Raw genomic sequence first — 22,980 nt, 5'->3', positions numbered from 1 at the left:
TTGATGAGGTACACTTTTTTGACAGGTTAACCAGATACTTTGCAAGCATTGCAGACGCTGGTTCATAACAAGGGAAGGCTATGACGAACATTTCGGAGAAGACAACACTTGCACGATGCTTTATGGAGCTGGGTACAACCAGTACAAGAAGAAAGCTAACATGTCACTCGAAAGGAAGAAGAGGCTGGCTGACAAGCAGTTTCAGAAGTCAAAGAAGCTTGAGAGGAACAACATCTAAGTTTGGTGATAGCAGAAATTGAAAAATGTAGTTCAGAGAAGAACATGTCTAGACTATGTTACTTTCTTCAAGGTTTCCAAAGATATGGGTGGATGACCAAGTGTATTAAGAATTTAGTCGCACTTGAGTCCCTGCTGAACTAATATGTTGATTGCATGGCTAAAGGAAATGAATGTTAATTAGGTAGTTCACTAACAAATCTTACTTTTTTCTATTCATTTCAAAAGAGTTGTTTGCTACCTATATAAATATAGGCATAGTGAGTATGGTAGGCAACTAAATAAGAGCTGAACAAAATGAATTTCTTTATAAACTCATACATGTCCTGCTTGATATTATTTTTGTGTTATTACGGGAGGATGAACTGCAACTTGTTGTACATTAGCATGAAGATAGAACATGCTGATACAAGTGTGGTTAGAAATGTAAAGAAAGACATGAATGAATAGAGAGGTGATGCGCGACTCGCTGAACTAGCCCTTGGATTGGTGTTTGAGTGTTTCCTTTTCTTTGTTGCAGGTAAGCAGACAGAGTTATGTCACCATCTAGTATGGCCTCTAAGGTCATAAGGAGGTCAAGATGAGTTGGGGAAGGAGGGACGAGAGAGTGGTGTTGGCGATGTTACTGAATTCAATTCTAGTGATCCATTTTCCCCTCAATTGTTGCAACAACCAAGGAGGAGGATGATCCTCACGGGGCTTGGATGGAGGAGCAGCCTAGAAGAAGTCCTAAGAAACAAGAGACACTAGTTGGTGCCCCTGTGATAATTAATATGAAGCTTGATACATTAGTTTCAAGCACAAAAGATTAACGGCTTCAATTGCTCGATCAGTTTTGCTATGAATTTGTTATTGCCTGATTATTTATCCATTGTTCCATACATATTTGCCTTTTCTGACTTGTCAGTGGATCTTTAATTGCTGCAGATGACGTATTATAGTTGTAGCTCATGCCACTCATGGGAACGTTGGGCGATAATTGCAAAGCTCAGAAAACATATAGGATGAAGATTGTTCATACAAGACAAGGCCGGTTGAAATACAAGAAAAATTAACCTAAATCAAGATAATCTATGACTAAGAAACCCCGTTTAAAGACTACTATAAACAGAGGGGAGGAAGAGTCCTTGTAAATATAGGAATTGACAATCCTAGTATTTCAAGGAATATAAAGGGCCAATTCAAGTCGTGAGAGGAATTGGACTGACAGCCCAAAACAAACTTAAAGCTTTTCCAAAGAAAAGAAGGAGAGTCACAAGATTAGGCCCAAATCGGAATAGAAAGTGTCATAAAAGCTCTTTATATATAAATAGCTAAATTGAGAATTTGAGATCTAAAAACCCCGACTCCATCTGCCGGCCGTACTCAAGAGCAACCAAGACCTAGGGCAGAAACTGTTCAATTTTTCAGGTTTCAAATTATGGATCCACTTCCAGGTATGTTGTCTTAGAGATGTCTCAATATAATTTGTGAAATCCCAACTATTTCGCTTCCATGATCAAAATTATACATGTTCTAATATCTGTGTGCCCTCCAGTAATGAAAGCTGCATCTTCTTCTTCTTGTTTTGAAGGGCGTTGCCAAAAAAAAAAAATAAAGAAGGAGATTGCCACAGTGTCTAGTCAAACTAACAAAATTGCTAGTTTTTTTTTTTTTTTTTGAATGTGAAATTACCATTTAACAAACAATAAACTTAAGAGTCTACAAACGGGCCAAATAGGAATATCATTGACTCCAACATGAAAGTTAGAAACCATAAACGCATATCTAACACAATTGCAAGTTAAATAACAGACTCTTGCTAAACCATTGTCTTTTCAGAATTCTACTTTCATCTTTAGAATTTCTTTACTCGTTCTCGACTAAATGATTTCTACATACTTATGTACTTCCGATTGTTATTGGGAAATTTACATTTATGGAGGTTATTGTGTTTATTTTATTCTTTATTTTTTGCATGACATTTTGATTGTTTTCTGGTGAATTATATTCTTACACATTTAGAAGAAAAATCTGGGGATCTACCTGGTCCGTTCAAACTAGTTCTTTCACCTATTCCATATATAGATAATACCCTGGTCAGTAATGTCTTTAATTTTGTATGTTTTTTTTGTTTGTCTTGGCAGATTGGTCAGAGTTGCCTAATCAAATATTGGAATCAGTTTTAGAGAGACTAGATTTGCTAGCAGATTATGTGAGATTCAGTGTTGTTTGTAGATCATGGAATTTCATAGCTAAGGATAATCGAAAGAAAAGAGTTAAAATGCCATGTTGTCATCCCCCTCCAATGCTCTTGATTAACACCGACATTGGAGATATATGGAAGGTCTACAACGTCACGGATGACAAGCTTCTTGATTTGCAAGTAAGAGTGCCCAATACTCGATTTTGTGGGTCTTCAAAAGGATGGTTGATATTTGTGGAGAATGATTTTACAGTAACTCTAATAAATCCGTTCTTTAGGGTTAGAGGGAGGGTAGAAAAAGAAAATTCTATCATTCATCTTCCTCCGTTGCGACTCATCAAAGAGATAGATATGTCTAGAGTGAGACATGAGCGTTATGTTTACAAGGCTACGATTTCAGCAGACCCAGTATTAAATGCAAATGAGTGCATTGTTGTTGTCATCACTCAACCGGGCTATCAGTTGGCTTTTATTAGACTTGGTAAAGATAGAGCTTGGAGTTATATTGATGGACGCGCACGTGGTCGTGGATTTGATGAAGTCATTTTTCTGGGAGGTAAGTTTTATGGTGTTCGAAATAATGGCAGACTTTTATCGCTCGAAATTACTAGGTTCAGTTTTAATCGAAAATTAGCTGCACGCAGCCTTCGACGCGATCACACCATAAAGAGTTATCTTGTGTATTCAAATAAGAAAGAATTGTTGATGGTTGAAAGACACATTAGCTTTGATCGGAAGAATGACATGCGTACAACATCAAAATTCATAATTTACAAATTGAATTTTGATGAGTGTAAGTGGACCAAGAAAAACAGTTTAGGTGGTGAAACACTCTTCCTAGGTGATAACTCTTCGTTTTCGGTAATCTCTTCAAGTTTTCCAGGATGTCTACGGAATTGCATATACTTTACTCATGATTATGATTGGTTTAGAAGTAAATTTGGGCCTCGTGGTCCTAATGATTTTGGTGTGTATGATGTAGAAGATGAAAGCTTTCTATCTATTGACAGCACAAAGGCTTCAATGCTAGTGAAGATGAGTCTTCAACCATCAATCTGGATTTTGCCAACGTTTCAGCTGTGAACTATAAAATTTCTTTGTTTAATCCTATGTCCTTACTACTTTCGTTATCAACAATTGTAAACTTTTTCTTTCAACATTGTTTATAACAGACCTTTCATTCGTTTTGTTCTTACTTATTTAGTGTTTACTATAAGAATTCAGTTCTTTTGTATATAAAGATATTTTGATCATATTCTTGACCCTCCGTGATAGAATTTCTAGTTACACCACTTGCCTGAAGTGGCTGCCTCACTTGGCACCCCTCAGAGGCGGCCCTAAGTAACAACTAACAAGAGAGCAATGATAAAGGTAACAGCCTCTTGAAAGAGGGAAAAAAAAAATCCAACCCGCTTAAGGAGGCAATCTGAATCGATCCCTACTTTAACTGAGAAACCCCGACTCAAAATCTTCAAAGGGCGTGGAGAAGAGAAATTACACAGAAGGCAAAGAATCTGAAGACCAACACAAGACCAGGCCCAAATCAGGTAAAGAAACAGTGGTCCACCTGTGACAGAAACTGTTTTTCTATAAATAGCCAAGTTGGGATCTAAATCTGACTCCCTCTGCCGGCGGTACTGAAAAATTGCATGACGAGCTAGCAAGCAAGACCTAGTTAAGTTCTAGGGCACAACCTGTTCAACTTTCTGAGGTTTCCAATTATGGATCCACTTCTAGGTATCGTTTTTTTTTTTTTCAACATCTCTTTTCTCATAGATTTTCAAGTCTTTGTTTTGCTCGGGCTCTTCTATTGCAGATAATAAATGTTCTAGTTTGTGTTTGCTCTCCAGTGTTATTCCATCTTGATGCGTGTGTGTGTATTAATTTGAAGAGGATATAGCATATGTTCATCCTTAAGACTGTTCTCGATTGTTTGATTTCCAGTTGCTTGTCTACTTTAGATTTTTTTGGTTAGTTTACCTATATGCAGGCTGCATTAATTTTTTTTTTTTTTCCATTTCTTCCAGGAGAGGGATTTTGGGTAATAATGTTTTATAAGTTGGCTCACATGAAATTCATTAGTTATATATTTATATGATAAACTCTGGTCAGTGATCTCTTTAATTTTTGTTTACCTTTATTTTGGTTTGTTAGAATGGTTAGAGTTGCCAGCAAGGGCCGACTAGAGTTACTGGGAGATTACTTGCGATTTAGTATTGTCTGTGAATCTTTTTTTTTTTTTTTTTTTTGAATCAAATCAAAACGATTTCATTAGCTCAAGCTAGAATGGTACATTATATACTTTTTCACTGCCTTGATACAGAGGGCAGATAAGAAAATGTGGTATACATAGGCACCACTCATTAAAGACATCTCATGCTCACTTGTTAAAGCGAGCCTATAAAATATGAAAACTAAGCATAGTAAATAGGCAAAGTTCTAAAACAAAAGACTTAAATTTTCTCCTTGCCCTTTAAACTATGGCTTGGAGGCTTGATAAGATATGCCAGGCAGAGTTCTTGTGCTTCCGCTATTTTCTTTGCTTTGGATGGATTCTTGTTCTTGGAACAAAGAGGCCTTCCGCTTTCCTTCTTTGGTTCAGTTTTCCCTCTTGCATTGCTTCTTTGGGTACCAAAATACTACCCGGAGCCTCCACCATCCCAAGTGATTTAGCAGAGAACTTGGTAGTGAATTCTGACATCTTCAGCTTCTTGTAGGCATGTCTATGCATGTCAGTGTTGTAAACAAGTCAGGTAGCAGTACCTTCAATTTATTCGGGGATGAATACGGGGAGGCTGGCCTGTCCCTTTTGGTGAGCACCACATTGTCAGCTGGCACATTATCCATGTGCAAGAGAGTCATCAGCACTGGAGGAGAACCAGGCCTTTGGATCACGCACCAGGATTGTTTTGTGTCCAGTAGCCAGTTCATTAGAGCCAAAGAAAGCTTTGCTTACAGGAGGTAGGACTGGGGTTTGGAGGCCTTGGAATTTGAATGCTCCATTGACAAACCTACAATTAGCAAAACCGAAAGAAAGGCTAGGGATTTTTGGCCTTGATAATTAATTTTATGTTAAATTTTATAAATATTTCACGGCTATAATTGTAAAACAAATTAGTTACAAAGAGTTAGCTCTCTTATCTTAATAATAGTACTAGCGTTATACTCGTTCGATGTCTGGAGCAATATGATAGGAACTTGTTGTTTTTTGTCTCAAAATTCACCAACTAAAGAGAATAAAAGTTTGTGCATTTGTTTCTTTTCTAATTTTCTTTTATTTGATTTAGTATTTTAGCATAATGACATTTTGGATCATTTTATATGTATTAAATTTATTTTATTTAAAGGGCATATATGACAATCTAAAATTTGCTGAAGCATTTGACATCAAAATTTGACTTCCATTTACAGTAGTAAATTAAGATAAATGAAGTTCTAATATTTTCTATTAGAATGAAAAAAGAAAAAATGCCATGTAGTGAATGAAACGGCCATATGTTTGTCACAGTGGAGGAGCCAAAATTTCATATCAAGCGGGACACTCAGAAGTTGTAGAAAAAAAAAATTGAAATTTAAAATATATACCAACACTTTAATAAAAAATATATATAAAAAAGAATAAAATTGCTGTAAGATTAATATTTTTCTTAAAATTACGTATTTTATTACTAAAATTTATAGCTTTAGATATTTAGACAATGTTTATCATGTTGTCATAATTTAATTTTAACTTCTAAAACTATAGAGGAAAGGTGTGTTAAACTGTTAATGTTCTCATAAAGAAAAAAGAAAAAAATAGAAAAACCAATCCTCCTATCTTGCTGATTCGAACCTGGGACCAGTTGCAAAATACTTGCACGCCTTGCCACTCCGCCAAGTTGGCTGGCTTTAAGAGTGGCCAAGTCTAACAAACTTATTCTTTTTTTCATAGAAAAAGCCCATAGAAATCGCATGAACCCAAGCCGAGACGGGAGTCTCTTCATTTTCTTCTTCGTCAAGATTTCTTCAGTAGCAGAGAGTAGCTTCTAGAAGGAAAAAGACCCAGAGCAAATCTTAATTCTGAAAATGGCGGATGGGAAGAAGAAGAAGAAGAACAAGAACAAGAAGGGCAAGAAGGGCAAGAAGCTTCAGACCAAGCAACCCAAAGACTCACAGGTAATTTCAGTTCTTTTGCCCCTGTAAATTCCAGTTGATATTCTTAGTTTTGTTCATCCATGGCATGACATGTGTATATCTGTTTTGAAATGTGGGTGGGTCTTTGCTTCGAGTGGTCTGGGTTGACACATTTCTTTCCATCTTTAAGCATGTAAATGGCTTCTAGAGCTCTGCTACAGTGGGTTAATGGTGTGTAATTTTGATGTTTGGGTGAAATGCTAGAGTAAAATTTGAGTGTGCAGCAATTTCTTTATATTTTGGTAACATAATTCTTGCTAGAGTAGAGCAATCTTGTAAAGTAGAGCGAGATTGACATAATAATGCTATGAACAAGAGCTCTGCTAGTGAATAAGATTGCTCTGATGGGTAATAGATACTGACATGACTCTTGCAAAAGGTGATTAAGGTGAGCTTAATTGTCTCTTGTGTTCACATCCTTGTAAGTCATTGGGGCATCGATCTATGACAAGAAAAAAATTTCTTGAAGCTCCTCCATTTCATTTTCATGTGAGAGTTACTACTTGTTTGTTGGTAAGGAATGATTGCTAGCTATAGAAAGAGCAAATACTATGCCAAAACAGACTCTTGAACAATTACTAATGATGCTTTGGGCTCTTTGGTGCAACAGAATTGATAAGCTTCGATCTAATGTGTCTAAATCTTCACTGGAGATTGTGGCTCAAACAATGAGCTGGTATGATGAGTTTGTGAAAGCCAATGGGAAGGCTAAAATTCCATCTCTTTAGACAAGGCGTCATTAAGTGGGAGGCTCTGCTGCCAGAAACACTTAAACTGAATGTGGATGGGGCTTCTGTGTGCTGATACTCTAGGAGGGTCTGGAGGCATTGTGGATATTAGAACTAAGCTGGCTCACCATGTCCTTGTGGATATTAGAACTAAGCTAGGTCAACTTCCTCAGGTCACCCTTTGCTATGAACCAAGGCAATCTAACAAGGTTGCTCATTGTTTAGCTATTGTGGTCTTTGAAGCCCATTAAGCCAAGTTTGGTTCATAGCTTTTTTTTCTAATTGCATTTGATCGAAATAAAATTCAGGATGCCATAGCTTTTTATTCTAATTACATTTGATCGAAATAAAATTCAGCTTTGTCTAGCTATTGTATTATATAAACTCTTATTGTGGATTATCCAAAAAAATATAAATTCTTATTGTGGATGTGGGAATTTGGTCCTTGTGTTCTGTAAGGGGAAGCCCTGTTCTTGCTTTTACTTGATATTTATATGTTGATGAGGTACACTTTTTTGACAGGTTAACCAGATACTTTGCAAGCATTGCAGACGCGGGTTCATAACAAGGGAAGACTATGACAATCATTCCGGAGAAGACAACACTTGCACGATGCTTAATGGAGCTGGGTACAACCAGTACAAGAAGAAAGCTAACATGTCACTCGAAAGGAAGAAGAGGCTGGCTGACAAGCAGTTTCAGAAGTCAAAGAAGCTTGAGAGGAACAACATCTAAGTTTGGTGATAGCAGAAATTGAAAAATGTAGTTCAGAGAAGAACATGTCTAGACTATGTTACTTTCTTCAAGGTTTCCAAAGATATGGGTGGATGACCAAGTGTATTAAGAATTTAGTCGCACTTGAGTCCCTGCTGAACTAATATGTTGATTGCATGGCTAAAGGAAATGAATGTTAATTAGGTAGTTCAGTAGCAAATCTTACTTTTTTCTATTCATTTCAAAAGAGTTGTTTGCTACCTATATAAATATAGGCATAGTGAGTATGGTAGGCAACTAAATAAGAGCTGAACAAAATGAATTTCTTTATAAACTCATACATGTCCAGCTTGATATTATTTTTGTGTCATTACGGGAGGATGACCTGCAACTTGTTGTACATTAGCATGAAGATAGAACATGCTGATACAAATGTGGTTAGAAATGTAAAGAAAGACATGCATGAATAGAGAGGTGACGCGCGACTCGCTGAACCAGCCTTTGGATTGGTGTTTGAGTGTTTCCTTTTCTTTGTTGCAGGTAAGCAGACAGAGTTATGTCACCATCTAGTATGGCCTCTAAGGTCATAAGGAGGGGTGTTCAGTTCAAGATGAGTTGGGGAAGGAGGGACGAGAGAGTGGTGTTGGCGATGTTACTGAATTCAATTCTAGTGATCCATTTGCCCCTCAATTGTTGCAACAACCAAGGAGGAGGATGATCCTCATGGGGCTTGGATGGAGGAGCAGCCTAGAAGAAGTCCTAAGAAACAAGAGAGACTAGTTGGTGCCCCTGTAATAATTAATATGAAGCTTGATACATTAGTTTCAAGCACAACCTCAATTGCTCGATCAGTTTTGCTATGAATTTGTTATTGCCTGATTATTTATCCACTGTTCCATACATATTTGCCTTTTCTGACTTGTCAGTGGATCTTTAATTGCTGCAGATGACGTATTATAGTTGTAGCTCATGCCACTCATGGGAACGTTGGGCGATAATTGCAAAGCGCAGAAAACATATAGGATGAAGATTGTTCACACAAGACAAGGCCGGTTGAAATACAAGAAAAATGAACCTAAATGAAGATAATCTATGACTGAGAAACCCGGTTTCCTAGTCTTTAACTATATACAGAGGGGAAGAGGCACAAAAGATTAATGGCTTCAATTGCTCGATCAGTTTTGCTATCAGAAAACATATAGGATGAAGATTGTTCATACAAGACAAGGCCGGTTGAAATACAAGAAAAATGAACCTAAATCAAGAAAATCTATGACTAAGAAACCCCGTTTAAAGACTTACTATAAACAGAGGGGAGGAAGAGTCCTTGTGAATATAGGAATTGACAATCCTAGTATTTCAAGGAATATAAAGGGCCAATTCAAGTCGTGAGAGGAATTGGACTGACAGCCCAAAACAAACTTAAAGCTTTTCCGAAGAAAAGAAGGAGAGTCACAAGATTAGGCCCAAATCGGAAAAGAAAGAGTCATAAAAGGTCTTTATATATAAATAGCTAAATTGAGAATTTGAGATCTAAAAACCCCGACTCCATCTGCCGGCCGTACTCAAGAGCAACCATGACCTAGGGCAGAAACTGTTCAATTTTTCAGGTTTCAAATTATGGATCCACTTCCAGGTATGTTGTCTTAGAGATGTCTCAATATAATTTGTGAAATCCCAATTATTTCGCTTCCATGATCAAAATTATACATGTTCTAATATCTGTGTGCCCTCCAGTAATGAAAGCTGCATCTTCTTCTTCCTGTTTTGAAGGGTAATGCCAAAAAAAAAAATAAAGAAGGAGATTGCCACAGTGTCTAGTCAAACTAACAAAATTGCTAGGTTTTTTTTTTTTTTTAGAATGTGAAATTACCATTTAACAAACAATAAACTTAAGAGTCTACAAACGGGCCAAATAGGAATATCATTGACTCCAACATGAAAGTTAGAAACCATAAGCGCATATCTAACACAATTACAAGTTAAATAACAGACTCTTGCTAAATCATTGTCTTTTCAGAATTCTACTTTTATCTTTAGAATTTCTTTACTCTTTACTCGTTCTCGACTAAATGATTTCTACTTACTTATTTACTTCCGATTGTTATTGGGAAATTTACATTTATGGAGGTTATTGTGTTTATTTTATTCTTTATTTTTTGCATGACATTTTGATTGTTTTCTGGTGAATTATATTCTTACACATTTATCTAGGAGGTTTTGGTTTTGGTCCCCCTCCTTTGTACTTTGGTTTTCCTTTTCTTAATTTAAGTGAATAGGTAGGATCTTTCCTCACCTATCCAAGCCTTTAAAAAAAAAATATTCTTACACATTTAGAAGAAAAATCTGGGGATCTACCTGGTCCGTTCAAACTAGTGCTTCACCTATTCCATATTATTCATATTGGAGGCATAAAAGGTTACTGCTTGATGTTAATTTTTGGGTCAATTTTGTTGGGTACGGTTTTTTGGGATTATTCGATTAAGGGTTTTGTGTAAAATTTCATCAGCATGAGCTTTGTTTCTCTGATTGTATCTGAATTGCAAAGCTCCTCAACTGTTTAACAAAAAGAAGCCAAACACTAAACCAACTTTAAACAATATAGAAAAAATAATAATGAATGCAAACAAAAACTTTAGTGTTTATAAGGATAGTGCCTACATGTTCTAGACTACTTTGATTGAAGTGAAATGTTTGATTCATTGGTGGTGGTGAGAGGCTTTCTTTACTTTGGGATGAGTTATTCTTTATCTGTTCCTGCACCCCATCAAGTACTTGATATTTTATTTGCACAGTTTGTTTCGGTGGTACTGGTTTGAACTCTGAGCTCTTGGTTCTCCTACATGCATCAATTTTTGTGATTATGGCTATAGAAATAAGTCCTATTTATTGGTAACTCACATTGGCATGTTTTGAAGATGCTTGACTAGCACCATCATACCTGCGTAAATATAAAATGTCAATTTCTCTTTCATGTTGAACTTTTCTCAATAATATAGTCAAAGATCATGAAAATTGTAAAATTCTGTACTTGCCAGAAAATTGAGAGTGACATATTGGTTAGTTAAGTTAGAGTGAAACTAGAGAAATCATTCATCTGGTTTATGGATTTTTCTATAAACAAACTGATGGTTGCAACAATCATTTATGGTGTGAATAATTTAAAGAGAAACTGAAATACCTATTTATGAGCCATGGTTGGGGTTTTTAAGTCTAAATTTTGGACCATTATGTCAAAGCTGTGCGTTTGCAGCGACCCAACATTAATTTATGCAGTTACTAATAGATGAACTCATTAGACGAACATTTGGAATGAATGGTCAACTGTCTCTCTAATCCTTGATGCTCTCAACTTCGCTCCTCGCAGCTCATTCTCTCAGTAATTTCAGCTTTTCAATTTTATTTTTTATTTTTTATTTTTTATTTTTTTAATCTCATCTCAACATTTCTTCAATTCAATCAATAAGGAAAGCTTTTGCTGGTGTAAAATTTGTTCTTAGTTTGTTACACTATTCTGCTAACTGTTATTCCATTGCTAAAGTTTAGTAACAACAGCCGCAATAGAAACTACTTTTGGAGGTTATTTCAGTTTATAAACAGTGAACTTTATCGGTTCTTGGAATTCTGTAGAGATTGATTGTCCTCTCAGTTGGAGCAGATCTTATTATGTATAGTAAGTTTAACTTGGGTTTGGACTACTGTGCTGAAATGAGTACTTGGAACAATAAGTTTGGCTTTGAGTGCATATGTTAATAAAAGTTTTTATGATGTTCCGAGTTTTTACCGTGTTTTAAATAGATTATTGCCTATCTCTATAGACATACCAATGTCGGCGAGAAAAGTTAGAGCATCAAAATAGAGTAAAGAACAAAAATGAAAAAAACAGTGACTAATCACGAATGTAGATCTAACGAGTGTGTCAACTTTGTGTTTTTTTTTTTTTTGGCTTTTCATTCTGGTTCCAGTAGTTTTGTGTTAAAGTGAGTTTTGACAGTTGTATAATTAATTATCAAATTTCATCGCCTTTTTTTTGTTTTTCAATTTTCTAGATTCTATGCAAAAAAGTCTACATAGTTTTTATACATTTTTCTGCTGCTGTTCCTCTGTGCATTGGTATTCATTATTGGTCATAATGCAAACTGATTGATTCACTTATTATGTGTTTGGAGGTACTCTTCGGTTTATATTATTTGCACTGTAATCATGATGATGTTGCATGTAGGAAGGAGCAGGGATTTGCTTAAGAATCATAAGCAGCTGTGTCTTCGTTCATTTCTAGGTTCAGAGATTTGAAGGTACGTTTGGGTTGATTTTTTTATACCAATATGTTTATAATTAACTGTTATAATTGTCTGTTGGATTATTGTATGGAATTGATCAAAGGTCTTTTGCTGTAATTAGCTGAGTTGTTTCTGTTTTGCCAATTGCCTATTGACTGGTTGTTTGTTTCATCTGCATTCTTTGTTTCCTGAAAAAGGAAGAACTTTGCTTGCACTTTGTTAATTGAAACCTTTTTTGTCTTATGCATAGGTTAATTAAACTATTAGAACGTTTTTTTTTTTTTTTTTTGGTTTATCAGGAAAAAGTTCTTTCTTTTTCTTTTCTTATTTCTAAAGTGGATCTTGAAAGACTTTTGGTCCAGTTTCCTAATTCCAAACTCCATGGTTAGTTTGGAAGACTACCAACAGTTCAAATGAATCTAATTTGGCCACTAAACTTACTTTTCTTCTTCTTCTTCTTCTTCTTTTTTTTTCCTAGGACGTCCTTCCAGTTCTATAAAAGTTCAAGGAAAGCCAGAATGAAAGTATATATATTTGAAAATTACAATATATATTGGAGATGTTGAACTCTACTTTGGTGCGACAAGATATAGATTGGTAAAACAAATTAAGATATAGATGCCTAGATGCCAAATTAAGACATATCAAGATATCAAGATATAGATGCCGAGAATGAAAGTTAAGACATATCAAGAAATAGATCGGCATCAATATATAAGACATAATTATTTATCTGTATTTACCAACCTAATGAAAATTACCTTCTATTCTATAAGAATAGCAATTGTAATTAAACTTATGTTTTTGTTCAATTAGTATTCTTGCTTCTCTGTTTAAATGAATTTTCGTTTTGTTTTACTTGATATGTTTATCTTTTGTTTTTTCCATCATTCCAATTGCCATGTTCTTTCCATTTCATATGATTATGATAAGCTTTCACAATTTTCTTCAAGCATAGTAGGTTTCTTCAAATGGTCTGGTTTCCTCTTATTCCATTAGGTTGTATTTACAACTAATAATGGTAGAATTTTTAATTATTTTCCCTTTATGATCATTTGTAGAATCTGTTGGGGGTGAGTTTTGTTTTTTAGTTTTGGTTGTCATTGGTTCTCAAAGTCTCCAATTTGCCTAATTTATGTTCAGGATTGGCTCCGTCTGCTTTATTATTGCAGTGTTCCAATAGAAGAAGAACAAGAAGAGGAGTGATAGATTTCAGTTTGGTTTGAAAAGTAAGGATTGCATCTTTGCTGTTATGTTTTTGTTGTCATAGTATTGTTTGATTAGAACTGTCAAAACATAGCTGCATTTTATTGTAATGGAACCAATTGTAAGTTCCTGTTCTTGCTTCTTTTTTTATTTAGTTGGTTACATATTATAACAGGTTTTGTAAGTTCATGTTCTTGCTTCTCTTTTTATTCAGTTGGTTCCATATAATAACAGGTTTTGTAGGTTCCTGTTCTTGCTTCTTTTTTTATTCAGTTGGTTGCATATAATAACAGGTTCAATTACTTACGAGGACTATGTTGCCTGTTTTGCTTGATTCACGCTGCCCATTTCAGAAGCGTATGCCTTTGTGATGGGGGATAACCGCAACAACAGTTGACTCTCATAACTGGTAATTTCAACTCTCAGTATTATTTTTGATTATCCCCACTAAACATTTTTGCTTCTGGGTCAGAGGTATTTCCTTTGTATTTTACTACCAGTCTCTGTGCATTGAATTGATCTGTTTACTGTGTTTTGTTTGGTAAGTGTTGTAGTTTGTTCTAGAGTGAAAGGTGCTAATTAGAGGTTTAGACTGATCTGTATGTACCCAGCTTGAATTCCATGTGGCATCTTCTGCAACATAAGTTACTTCAACTTTGAAAAGCTGTCGAATTTACTGAACCATATGTGAAAATTGGTTTTCCAAGCTCTTAAAAGTGTTTAAACTTTGTTCTGTTGGATTTGTTGGCTTATAGGATCATCATTCAATTACTGCTTTTGGCTGAATAGTCTTTGAGTTGATCTTCGGCAAATAAATGCCCAAAGTTGAATAACTCTAACCACTAATATGAGTGATTCTTATCAATGTGCTCAGTTACTTTACTGATAAGTAAAACCATGAAACTTATGTGAATTAACTTTTCTACAATTCTTTAAATAAATATTACAAGCAACTTCTCTGCCTCTCTTGAACCTTTATAGGATAGCAGAGGTCTAGGAATAGTTCCAAAACTATTTTGAAGTATGAAAATATGAATGCAGTATTCCCCTTCATCATTGCTGATAACCCTCCTAAATTTTTAATTCTTAATCATATAGTTCAAAAATTTAAAATGTTTAAATAATGAGATTGGAAAGACACATTATGAGTTTTACATATCTTATGCTTTGCTCATGGAATCCAAGAACAAGGTGAAAGCTGCCAATGAATTTCAAATCTTGGGATATCAAGGTCTCCATATGTTCATTTTTCGTCTGTTTCTTACTCATTGTAGACAACTAGACATGCATTAAGCGATTATGATTTTGTTCAGAGTGTTCAACCCATAGAAATATTTAATGATGCATTTAGGAAATTTCTTGCACACTCAATAAGAAGACAGCCAAAAGCTCCTGAGGTATGCAACCCTTACACTCTTTGTGCTGGATTTATTTTAGTATTGGTTGTGTACAAGTCACTTGCAGTTTAATCTTTTTGAACTGTCAGGAGGATTCAGAGGTTGGTAATAGGTGTTAAAAAGATGTTTGTCTCATGCAAATGAGACATGTAGCATATATACTTGCTTTCAAGGTAGATAATGACTTTCAATGTTTGGAATTTCTTTCAGTTTGCTAATGTAAAAGTGAAGCAAAGTGTGTAGAATGATCAAGAGAGATCAATGTCTGAATTAGGCTTCATTTCCTGTTCTTCATTTCCATCAAGTGTTTTATAAATGGAAGAATCAGAGATGACATTTGTGCACGTATAAAGAAATTGAAATTGTTAATGGACGCTAAAATTGCTATGCTGTGATGGAAATAAAATTGTTGACATGTCCTTGATCAAATGAAAAGAAAAGAAAAAAAAAAAGATTAAGAAAAATGTACTGCAGTAGCCTTTGAAGCAGCCCCATTATGCATCAGCTTAAGTTTTTTTCCACTGCACTGTACAGGTTTGCTGACTGTGGTGCAGAAGGACTTTAGACTTCTACATTATCAACAGTTGCATTTCGATGATTGTGGAGATCGTGTTTCTCAGTTGTTACATGTTGAATTAGCTGCCCCAGCTTTACACTTTCAAAACAATGATATTCTAGAAGACCTCATTATTCAAATTTGTGTATAGTAATTAGCTAAAGTACCAGATTTTGGATCATGTAAAACAATGTTTGATGTGTATGTACAACGCATTTATATAGTGTACCTAATATTTGTAAATTCAATACTGTTGAATTCAATAATGTCCATGATATATCTTGCTATACATTAAGTAGTTTCTCCTCTTTCTTTTTCCTTTCTTTTTCCCTCATTCATTCTCTATTCCGTAGATACAATAAAAACACATCTTTTTCTGTTACATATGAATCTAAAGCTAAATTGGCTCAAAGAAGGTCTACATGGAAAGATTTTATAAAGATTAGCTGCAGGTAAAAACTTGCTTTCATATTACAAAATATATTAAACTTTGTACATTTAACCTGTTCTTTTCATTTTCATTTTTTCTGTTTATTCATTATTTCATGTGCCACTCATCACACATGAACCTGCAACCAGTTTTTCTAAAATCTTTCAATGTCGACCCTCTTTCAGTCCCTCTACCTCGAGATTCACACATAGAACACAAAACCATTCACATACTATTACTTCAGGTATAGTTTTTATTTTCATTTTTATCGATTTTTTTTTTTTACTTATATTGTCATTTTGGTCTATTCCATTCTCAAACTATACATATTCAGTATTGTTTTGTTATTATTGAACACTGCCAGATGATCACAGCACCATTTTTGCTCACTCCCTTCATACTCATTCCTATCCTTTTTCTCCATTACATTTAGCTTTACTATCAATCCCTCAAATCTGTACTCGATGGTCCTTCAACTCATTGTTAATCCTCATTCATCTCAATGACGATAACTTAGAAGAAAATAGGGTGTTTTAACTTCTGTTTCAAAAACAGAAGTAGTGTCTAGGGTTGGACTTTCTGCTTAGTTTCTTACAATTGTCTTTATCTTTTTTGATGCTGGATCCACTTGCTATACATTAATGACTATTTCTTGCATCTTTGATTCCTGAGTTTGTTTCTCAAATCTGAACACTTCTGAATAGTAAAGTCTGTTATGCATCTTTGCTTTATCAGTTTATCAGTTTGCTTCTCATATATATATATATATATATATATATATATATATATAATGCACCATAAAAATAATCAAGGGAAGGAAATATTAGACATTATAATATGTAGCTTTTTGTCATTAATCAAAATGAAATTATTTCTATTACTCAAAAACAAACTTAATGATTCAAATGATATATACTTGAGTATCATTAATCATACAGTTCTGCCATCAGTTTTCATCTTCTCTGAATTTATTCTTCATTTCAGATTTGTGTGCTCAATTCGGATTGAAGTTTATTATTCTTCTCAAAACTGATTTTGATGTCTAGATCTATTGTCCTGAGCTTTGATTTCTGCTCTGAAATCGAATCAATCTTATGTTGCTTTGATTTTGATTTTATACTTGCTATGCATTAATGGTTATTTCTTGCAACTTTGATTCATTCTGGATCCAATTTGTTTCTGGAATTTCAACAGTTGTTAGCAGTAAATTCCGTTACAAACTTATATTATATTATGCATCTCTATTATATTCGTTTGCTTCTCAAATATGCTATTAAGTCAGATTATGGTTTTAAGTTATAGTCTTGACATATTTTTCCTCCAAAATTTTACTTTGATTATTTCTACACAACCTCATTTATGTACCCGAAATAATTTCACTTGGAAATGAAATTTTGGTGAGTCGGTAATTTTGATTGAGATCTGACAGTTTTGCAGTTTTCTAAGGTTGAATTGCTCTGACAAGGCTTGGAAATCCGGTTTCTTTCGCAGAAGGTATGACCTTGAGCTATTTTTCTGAGTTCAAAGTTTCAAACTAGCATAGAATAGTGGATATGAAGTGGTTACAGGCTTATGAGAACTTAACAATGAAAGTGCATAAGAGTAGAAGCATTGCTAGAAAGTCAAGTACAGGCCAGGTAATTGGAATGGATATAGACTACATGCTGTTCATTTTCTCCTGATTAAAATCTCGAGGTATGACCTTGAGCTATTTTCTGAGTGCATAAGAGTAGAAGCATTGCTAGAAAGTCAAGTACAGGCCAGGTAATTGGAATGGATATAGACTACATGCTGATCATTTTCTCCTGATTAAAATCTCGAAAGAAAAGCTAGGATTCAAGGTTAGCAACTGGATAATGTGAAATTTTTTTTTCTTTTGGTGAACAATATGAACCGAAGACATTACTCATACCATTGTACAAGAAATTACATCCGACAGTATTCTAAATTTAGTTTTATGCACACATTTACTGAAATACAATCAATGGTTCAGTTGAGAAGAAGATTTTAGATGCAATATTCTACTGGAAGAAAATAGAAACAGAGCAACTAATATTGTTAAAGATCGGACAGTTACTTGCGCTGGATTAGTAATCATTTCCCGAAGATTTAATAATCAATAAGGCTATATGCATTATGTTCATAATAATATCACATTTGTGCCATGTCTGGCTGAATTGAAATTTTACTGTAAGTTTTCTCTTTCAAGTTACTCCTAACTCATCTCTTCTCTGCATTCACTCTACACCAAAAATGGTTTTCTACCAGCAAGCAACAGCAACACCAAATGAATATTCTATTGTATCTCTCTTCACAATACCCTTTCAAATCAAATATCCTTTCAAATCAAATATATCTTACCTGTTTTAGGACAAGCACAAAATAAAAGAGAGAGGAGAGAGTAATGTTTCAGAGAGAATGAAGATTCATGTGTGTATTTCATTTCATTCAAAGGAGGTATTTATAGGGATACATTTGAAGTAAATAATGATACAACTTGATGGCATCTTCATTTGTAGCCTCATTTTGTGGCATCTCCATTTGCAGCTCCACATTGTGGTTGTGATGATGATGATTGCCACACTTGTTCCCCATTGGCATAAAGCTTGACTCACAAGTCATTATACCTAAAATACCTATCTTTATACATGACATAGACATTTTATACTATGAACAATACAACATGTTTCATATATACTACAACACTCCCCCTTGGATATTTCATGTTGATAGTATTTGTCTAAGCCGTGCGCTTCGAAATTGCCTCGTTAAAAACCTTGCCAAGTAATAAAACCCTGTGGGAAAAAACAACCTTGGTCGAAGGAGAAAAAGAGCACAATGCGCATTGAGTGTGGAGTATGTATCTGGATACTCCCCCTGATTTATACTCCCCCTGGAGATCATGGGAGTTCGGATAATCTTCTCAATCCGATACTCCTCACATGTTTCTCGAAAGGGGATTTTGGTAACGACTTAGTAAATAAGTCAGCTACATTTTCCTCTGATCGGACTTGATTTACTTCAATATTTAGAAGTGTTTGTTGTTGCTGATTGTAGAAGAATTTTGGCGATATATGCTTGGTATTGTCCCCCTTGATGAAGCCTAATTTCATTTGCTCAATACAAGCTGCATTATCTTCGTAAATGCATGTAGGTTCTTCTGTGGTAGACTTCAAACCACAGGTTCCTCGAATGTGTCTATTTACAGACCTTAGCCATATGCATTCACGCACAGCTTCATTTAGAGCAATAATCTCTGCATGATTTGAGGAAGTAGCAACAAGAGTCTGTTTTGTGGATCTCCAAGATATCGCGGTGCTTCCCATGGTAAAGACATAACCAGTTTGGGAGCGACCTTTGTGAGGGTCAGAGAGATACCCTGCATCAGCAAAACCCATCAAAACATCATTATCATTTTGATGGAGGGGAGGGAAGGTGGCTTTTTGCTTTGTGGGATCTAGTCTCATAATTCCTTCTTTCCTTTTCTCCCTGTAGGGATAAAACAAGCCCATATCAATCGTACCTTTTAAGTATCGAAAGATTTTCTTTATACCTATCCAATGGCGGCGTGTTGGCGAGGAACTATGTCGAGCCAACAAGTTCACTGCGAATGAGATATCCGGTCTTGTGCATTGAGCTAAGTACAATAATGCACCTATTGCACTTAGATATGGCACTTCAGCCTCTAATAAGCCTTCGTCCTCATCCTTTGGACGAAATGGATCTTTTCTGGGCTCAAGGCTACGGTTGATCATGGGAGTACTCACAGGCTTTGCTTTATCTTCATTAAAGCGCCTTAGTAATTTTTGAGTATATGCTGACTGATGGATCATAATCCCATCACTACGGTGCTCGAGTTCTATTCCGAGACAAAACCGTGTTTTCCCAAGATCTTTCATCTCAAATTCGGATTTCAAATATTTAGCAGTTTCTTTTAACTCATTTAGAGTTCCAATTAGATTCATGTCATCGACATAAACTGCTATAATTGCAAATCCGGAACTTGTCTTTTTAATGAACACGCATGGGCATATTTCATTGTTAATATATCCCTTCCTAATCAAGTAGTCACTTAGACGGTTATACCACATCCGTCCGGATTGTTTCAATCCATATAGTGAGCGTTTCAATCTTATTGAAAACGAACTCCGTGGTTTAGAGCCATTTGATTTGGGTAATTGAAGTCCATCTGGAACCTTCATATATATCTCTGAATCTAGATCCCCATAGAGATATGTTGTAACCACATCCATAAGCTGCATGTCAAGTTTTTCGGAAACTACCAAACTGACAAGGTAGCGGAACGTTATAACGTCCATTACGGGAGAATATGTCTCCTCGTCGTTGATTCCAGGGCGTTGTGAGAAACCTTGCGCCACAAGGCGGGCTTTGTATCTAACAACCTCATTTTTCTCATTACGCTTTCTAACAAAGACCCATTTATGGCCAACAGGTTTTATATTTGGTGGTGTCAGTGTTATAGACCCAAATACCTGTCTCTTTGTTAGTGAATCCAATTCAGTCTGGATCGCATCTTTCCATTTAGACCAATCTGCTCTTCGTTGACATTCTTCAACGGAGCGAGGTTTGATATCATCGTATTCTATAATTTCTTTTGCAATGTGATATGCAAAAGTATCATTAATAGTCATAGAATTTCTATCCATCATCACATGTATACTAGTGTAACTCATGGAGATCTCTCTATTCTCTGGAATTGGTTCTGTTATTGGAGCGTCCTCCAATGATGTCTCTTTGACATAACTATAATCCGGAATATTTTCATGAGATGGATTAATTATATCGATGATTAATGGATTATTTTGTGCCAAACTCGCTTTCTTTCTTGGGCGAGAATCCATCGAACCTATGGGCCTCCCGCGCTTCCTGGCGGGAGCCGTGGGTCTAGCCACTACGTCACCCATATGGGGGACGTTGGCGCCATTCTCATGTACTCTTGAGATGGCATCATGTCTTCTAGTGTTAGGGACATCAATCCTTGCAGGCACATTTGCAGCAGGTATATGTGATCTTGTCACTTTAGCGATATCGGAAAACGCATCAGGCATTGATTCTGCTACGTTCTGAAGATCGAGAATTCTCCGCACTTCTATTTCAGATTGTGCTATTCGGGGATCAAGATGAGACAGAGTGGGGACAAACCACGACAATTCCTGTCTTTTCTGTTGAACATTACCGTTCATGTCTCCCCCTAATGACGGGAAGACTGTCTCATCAAAGTGACAATCCGCAAATCTTGCGGTAAATAGATCGCCTGTCAAGGGTTCTATATAGCGGATAATGGTGGGAGAGTCATACCCAGTATAAAGACCTAATCGTCTTTGAGGACCCATTTTGGTGCGCTGTGGCGGCGCAATTGGCACATAGACTGCACACCCGAATATGCGTAAGTGTGAGACATCGGGCTCATACCCAGTTACCATCTGGGAGGCAGAAAATGGTTGGGTGGCAGTGGGCCTAAGACGAATAAGCACAGCTGCGTGCAATATTGCATATCCCCAAGCAGAAATAGGGAGATTGGTGCGCATAACCAATGCTCGAGCAGCCATTTGAAGTCTTTTAATGGCAGCTTCTGCGAGACCATTTTGGGTGTGTATATGAGGTACAGGGTGTTCAACCTCAATCCCAATGGACATGCAATAATCATCAAAAGTTTTTGATGTAAACTCTCCAGCATTGTCAAGACGAATTGACTTAATAGGATGATCAGGGTGGTGAGCCCTCAATTTAATGATTTGTGCTAGGAGTTTAGCAAATGCAGCATTTCTCGTGGATAATAGCATGACATGCGACCAGCGTGTCGATGCATCAACCAACACCATAAAATATCTAAATGGTCCGCAGGTTGGTTGAATAGGTCCACAAATATCACCTTGTATTCTTTGCAAGAATGGTATATTTTCTTTAGTGTCCTTTGCATAGGACGGTTTTGATCCTACCTTTGCTAAAGTGCAAGCCTTGCAAAACGAATGATATGAAGTAGTTCTTTCGACCACTTTTTGGTTCGTACTTCTTTTCGTTTTGAAGAATGGATGTCCGTGTGAAGTTTTTAATATACGGAGCATCATATCTCGACCTGGGTGACCTAAACGGTCGTGCCAAAGTCTATATGTGTCAGAATCCCATAAATTTTCATTCATAACATGGTTGGATTCAATTACTCTGATAGTGGTTGCATATAATCCACTAGAGCGGCACATAAGTTTCTCTAATATTCGTTTATTTCCGTAGTTATTAGAGATAATGCACAGAAACTCTTGTCCATTCTCACAATGTGTTTCCACATGAAAGTTATTGGCTCTTATATCTTTAAAACTCAATAGGGTTCTTCCAGCCCTAGGAGCGTATAGAGCTTCAGTGATATTAATATTCGTGCCATTTGGCAACAAGAATTGAGCTGGTCCTCGACCATGAATCAATTGTGATGATCCTGCCATCGTAGTTATTGAAGACCGACTAGGCGTCATCCATAAAAATAATTGTCTATGTCGTAATATAGTATGTGTGGTGCCACTATCAAGAAGGCATTCCATTTCTCCGGAAAACATACTGAAAAGGAATAAAGTTCGGGATATTAACACATGTCCATGACATTGAATGCGATACTTTATTAATAAGGAAAATAACCAATGATTACATCAAGGTTTCCCAAAGTCTATTACAAAACATAATCAAACATATACAAATTGTAATTGCTCAATCCGTTTGGTAATTCCAATGAGATATGACCAGGAAAGTAGAGAGATGTTGGTGGAGCGAGGCCCGCTTAAATACCATGATCTCAATTACTTTCCTAGACATCATACTTCATTGGGTACGCCACATGAGAAAGAGTTAATACAATTTGATTAAGGCACGTTTGCCATTATTGGGAAATAGAAAAGACTATTCTAATCAAAGTCTGCTGCATCCTCGTGCACTTGTTTAGCTTTGAAGTCTTCTATGGTGAGATTGACATCTTCACACTCTTTATCTTCGGCAAGGTTGGCTTCTTGCTCCCTGAATTGCCTATACTCTTTGTAGCTTGCAGCTAGTTGAGTACTTGCATTGCAT

General features: G+C 35.8%; 2 protein-coding genes and 1 long non-coding RNA gene across 14 annotated transcripts; all 3 read left to right on the top strand.

Moving 5' to 3' along the window:
• Positions 1-1,578: 1,578 nt before the first annotated feature.
• On the top strand, positions 1,579-3,505 carry LOC112171911 (putative F-box protein At3g25750). Its single transcript, XM_024309051.2, has 2 exons — positions 1,579-1,673; positions 2,364-3,505. Exons 1-2 carry the CDS (start codon positions 1,658-1,660, stop codon positions 3,503-3,505), a joined length of 1,158 nt encoding a protein of 385 aa, XP_024164819.1. The 5' UTR covers positions 1,579-1,657.
• A 2,928-nt stretch (positions 3,506-6,433) lies between these two features.
• LOC121051159 lies at positions 6,434-8,222 on the top strand. Its single transcript, XM_040513197.1, has 2 exons — positions 6,434-6,577; positions 7,846-8,222. Exons 1-2 carry the CDS (start codon positions 6,488-6,490, stop codon positions 8,056-8,058), a joined length of 303 nt encoding a protein of 100 aa, XP_040369131.1. The 5' UTR covers positions 6,434-6,487; the 3' UTR covers positions 8,059-8,222.
• Positions 8,223-9,526: 1,304 nt separating this feature from the next.
• Positions 9,527-15,765, top strand: LOC112188310. 12 transcript variants are annotated; one of them, XR_005805379.1, is made up of 8 exons: positions 9,527-9,673; positions 12,260-12,332; positions 13,461-13,546; positions 13,817-13,932; positions 14,709-14,754; positions 14,837-14,920; positions 15,010-15,093; positions 15,455-15,765. It is a non-coding gene; the product is annotated as an uncharacterized LOC112188310 (long non-coding RNA). The 12 variants fall into 12 exon arrangements; XR_005805378.1 differs by lacking the exon at positions 14,709-14,754 and having other exon boundaries at positions 14,875-14,920; XR_005805380.1 differs by lacking the exon at positions 14,709-14,754.
• Positions 15,766-22,980: the final 7,215 nt, after the last annotated feature.

Source organism: Rosa chinensis, chromosome 1, assembly GCF_002994745.2.
Source record: "Rosa chinensis cultivar Old Blush chromosome 1, RchiOBHm-V2, whole genome shotgun sequence".
In the NCBI taxonomy this organism is placed as follows: Eukaryota; Viridiplantae; Streptophyta; class Magnoliopsida; order Rosales; family Rosaceae; genus Rosa; species Rosa chinensis.
This window is presented reverse-complemented; position numbering and strand designations above follow the sequence as displayed.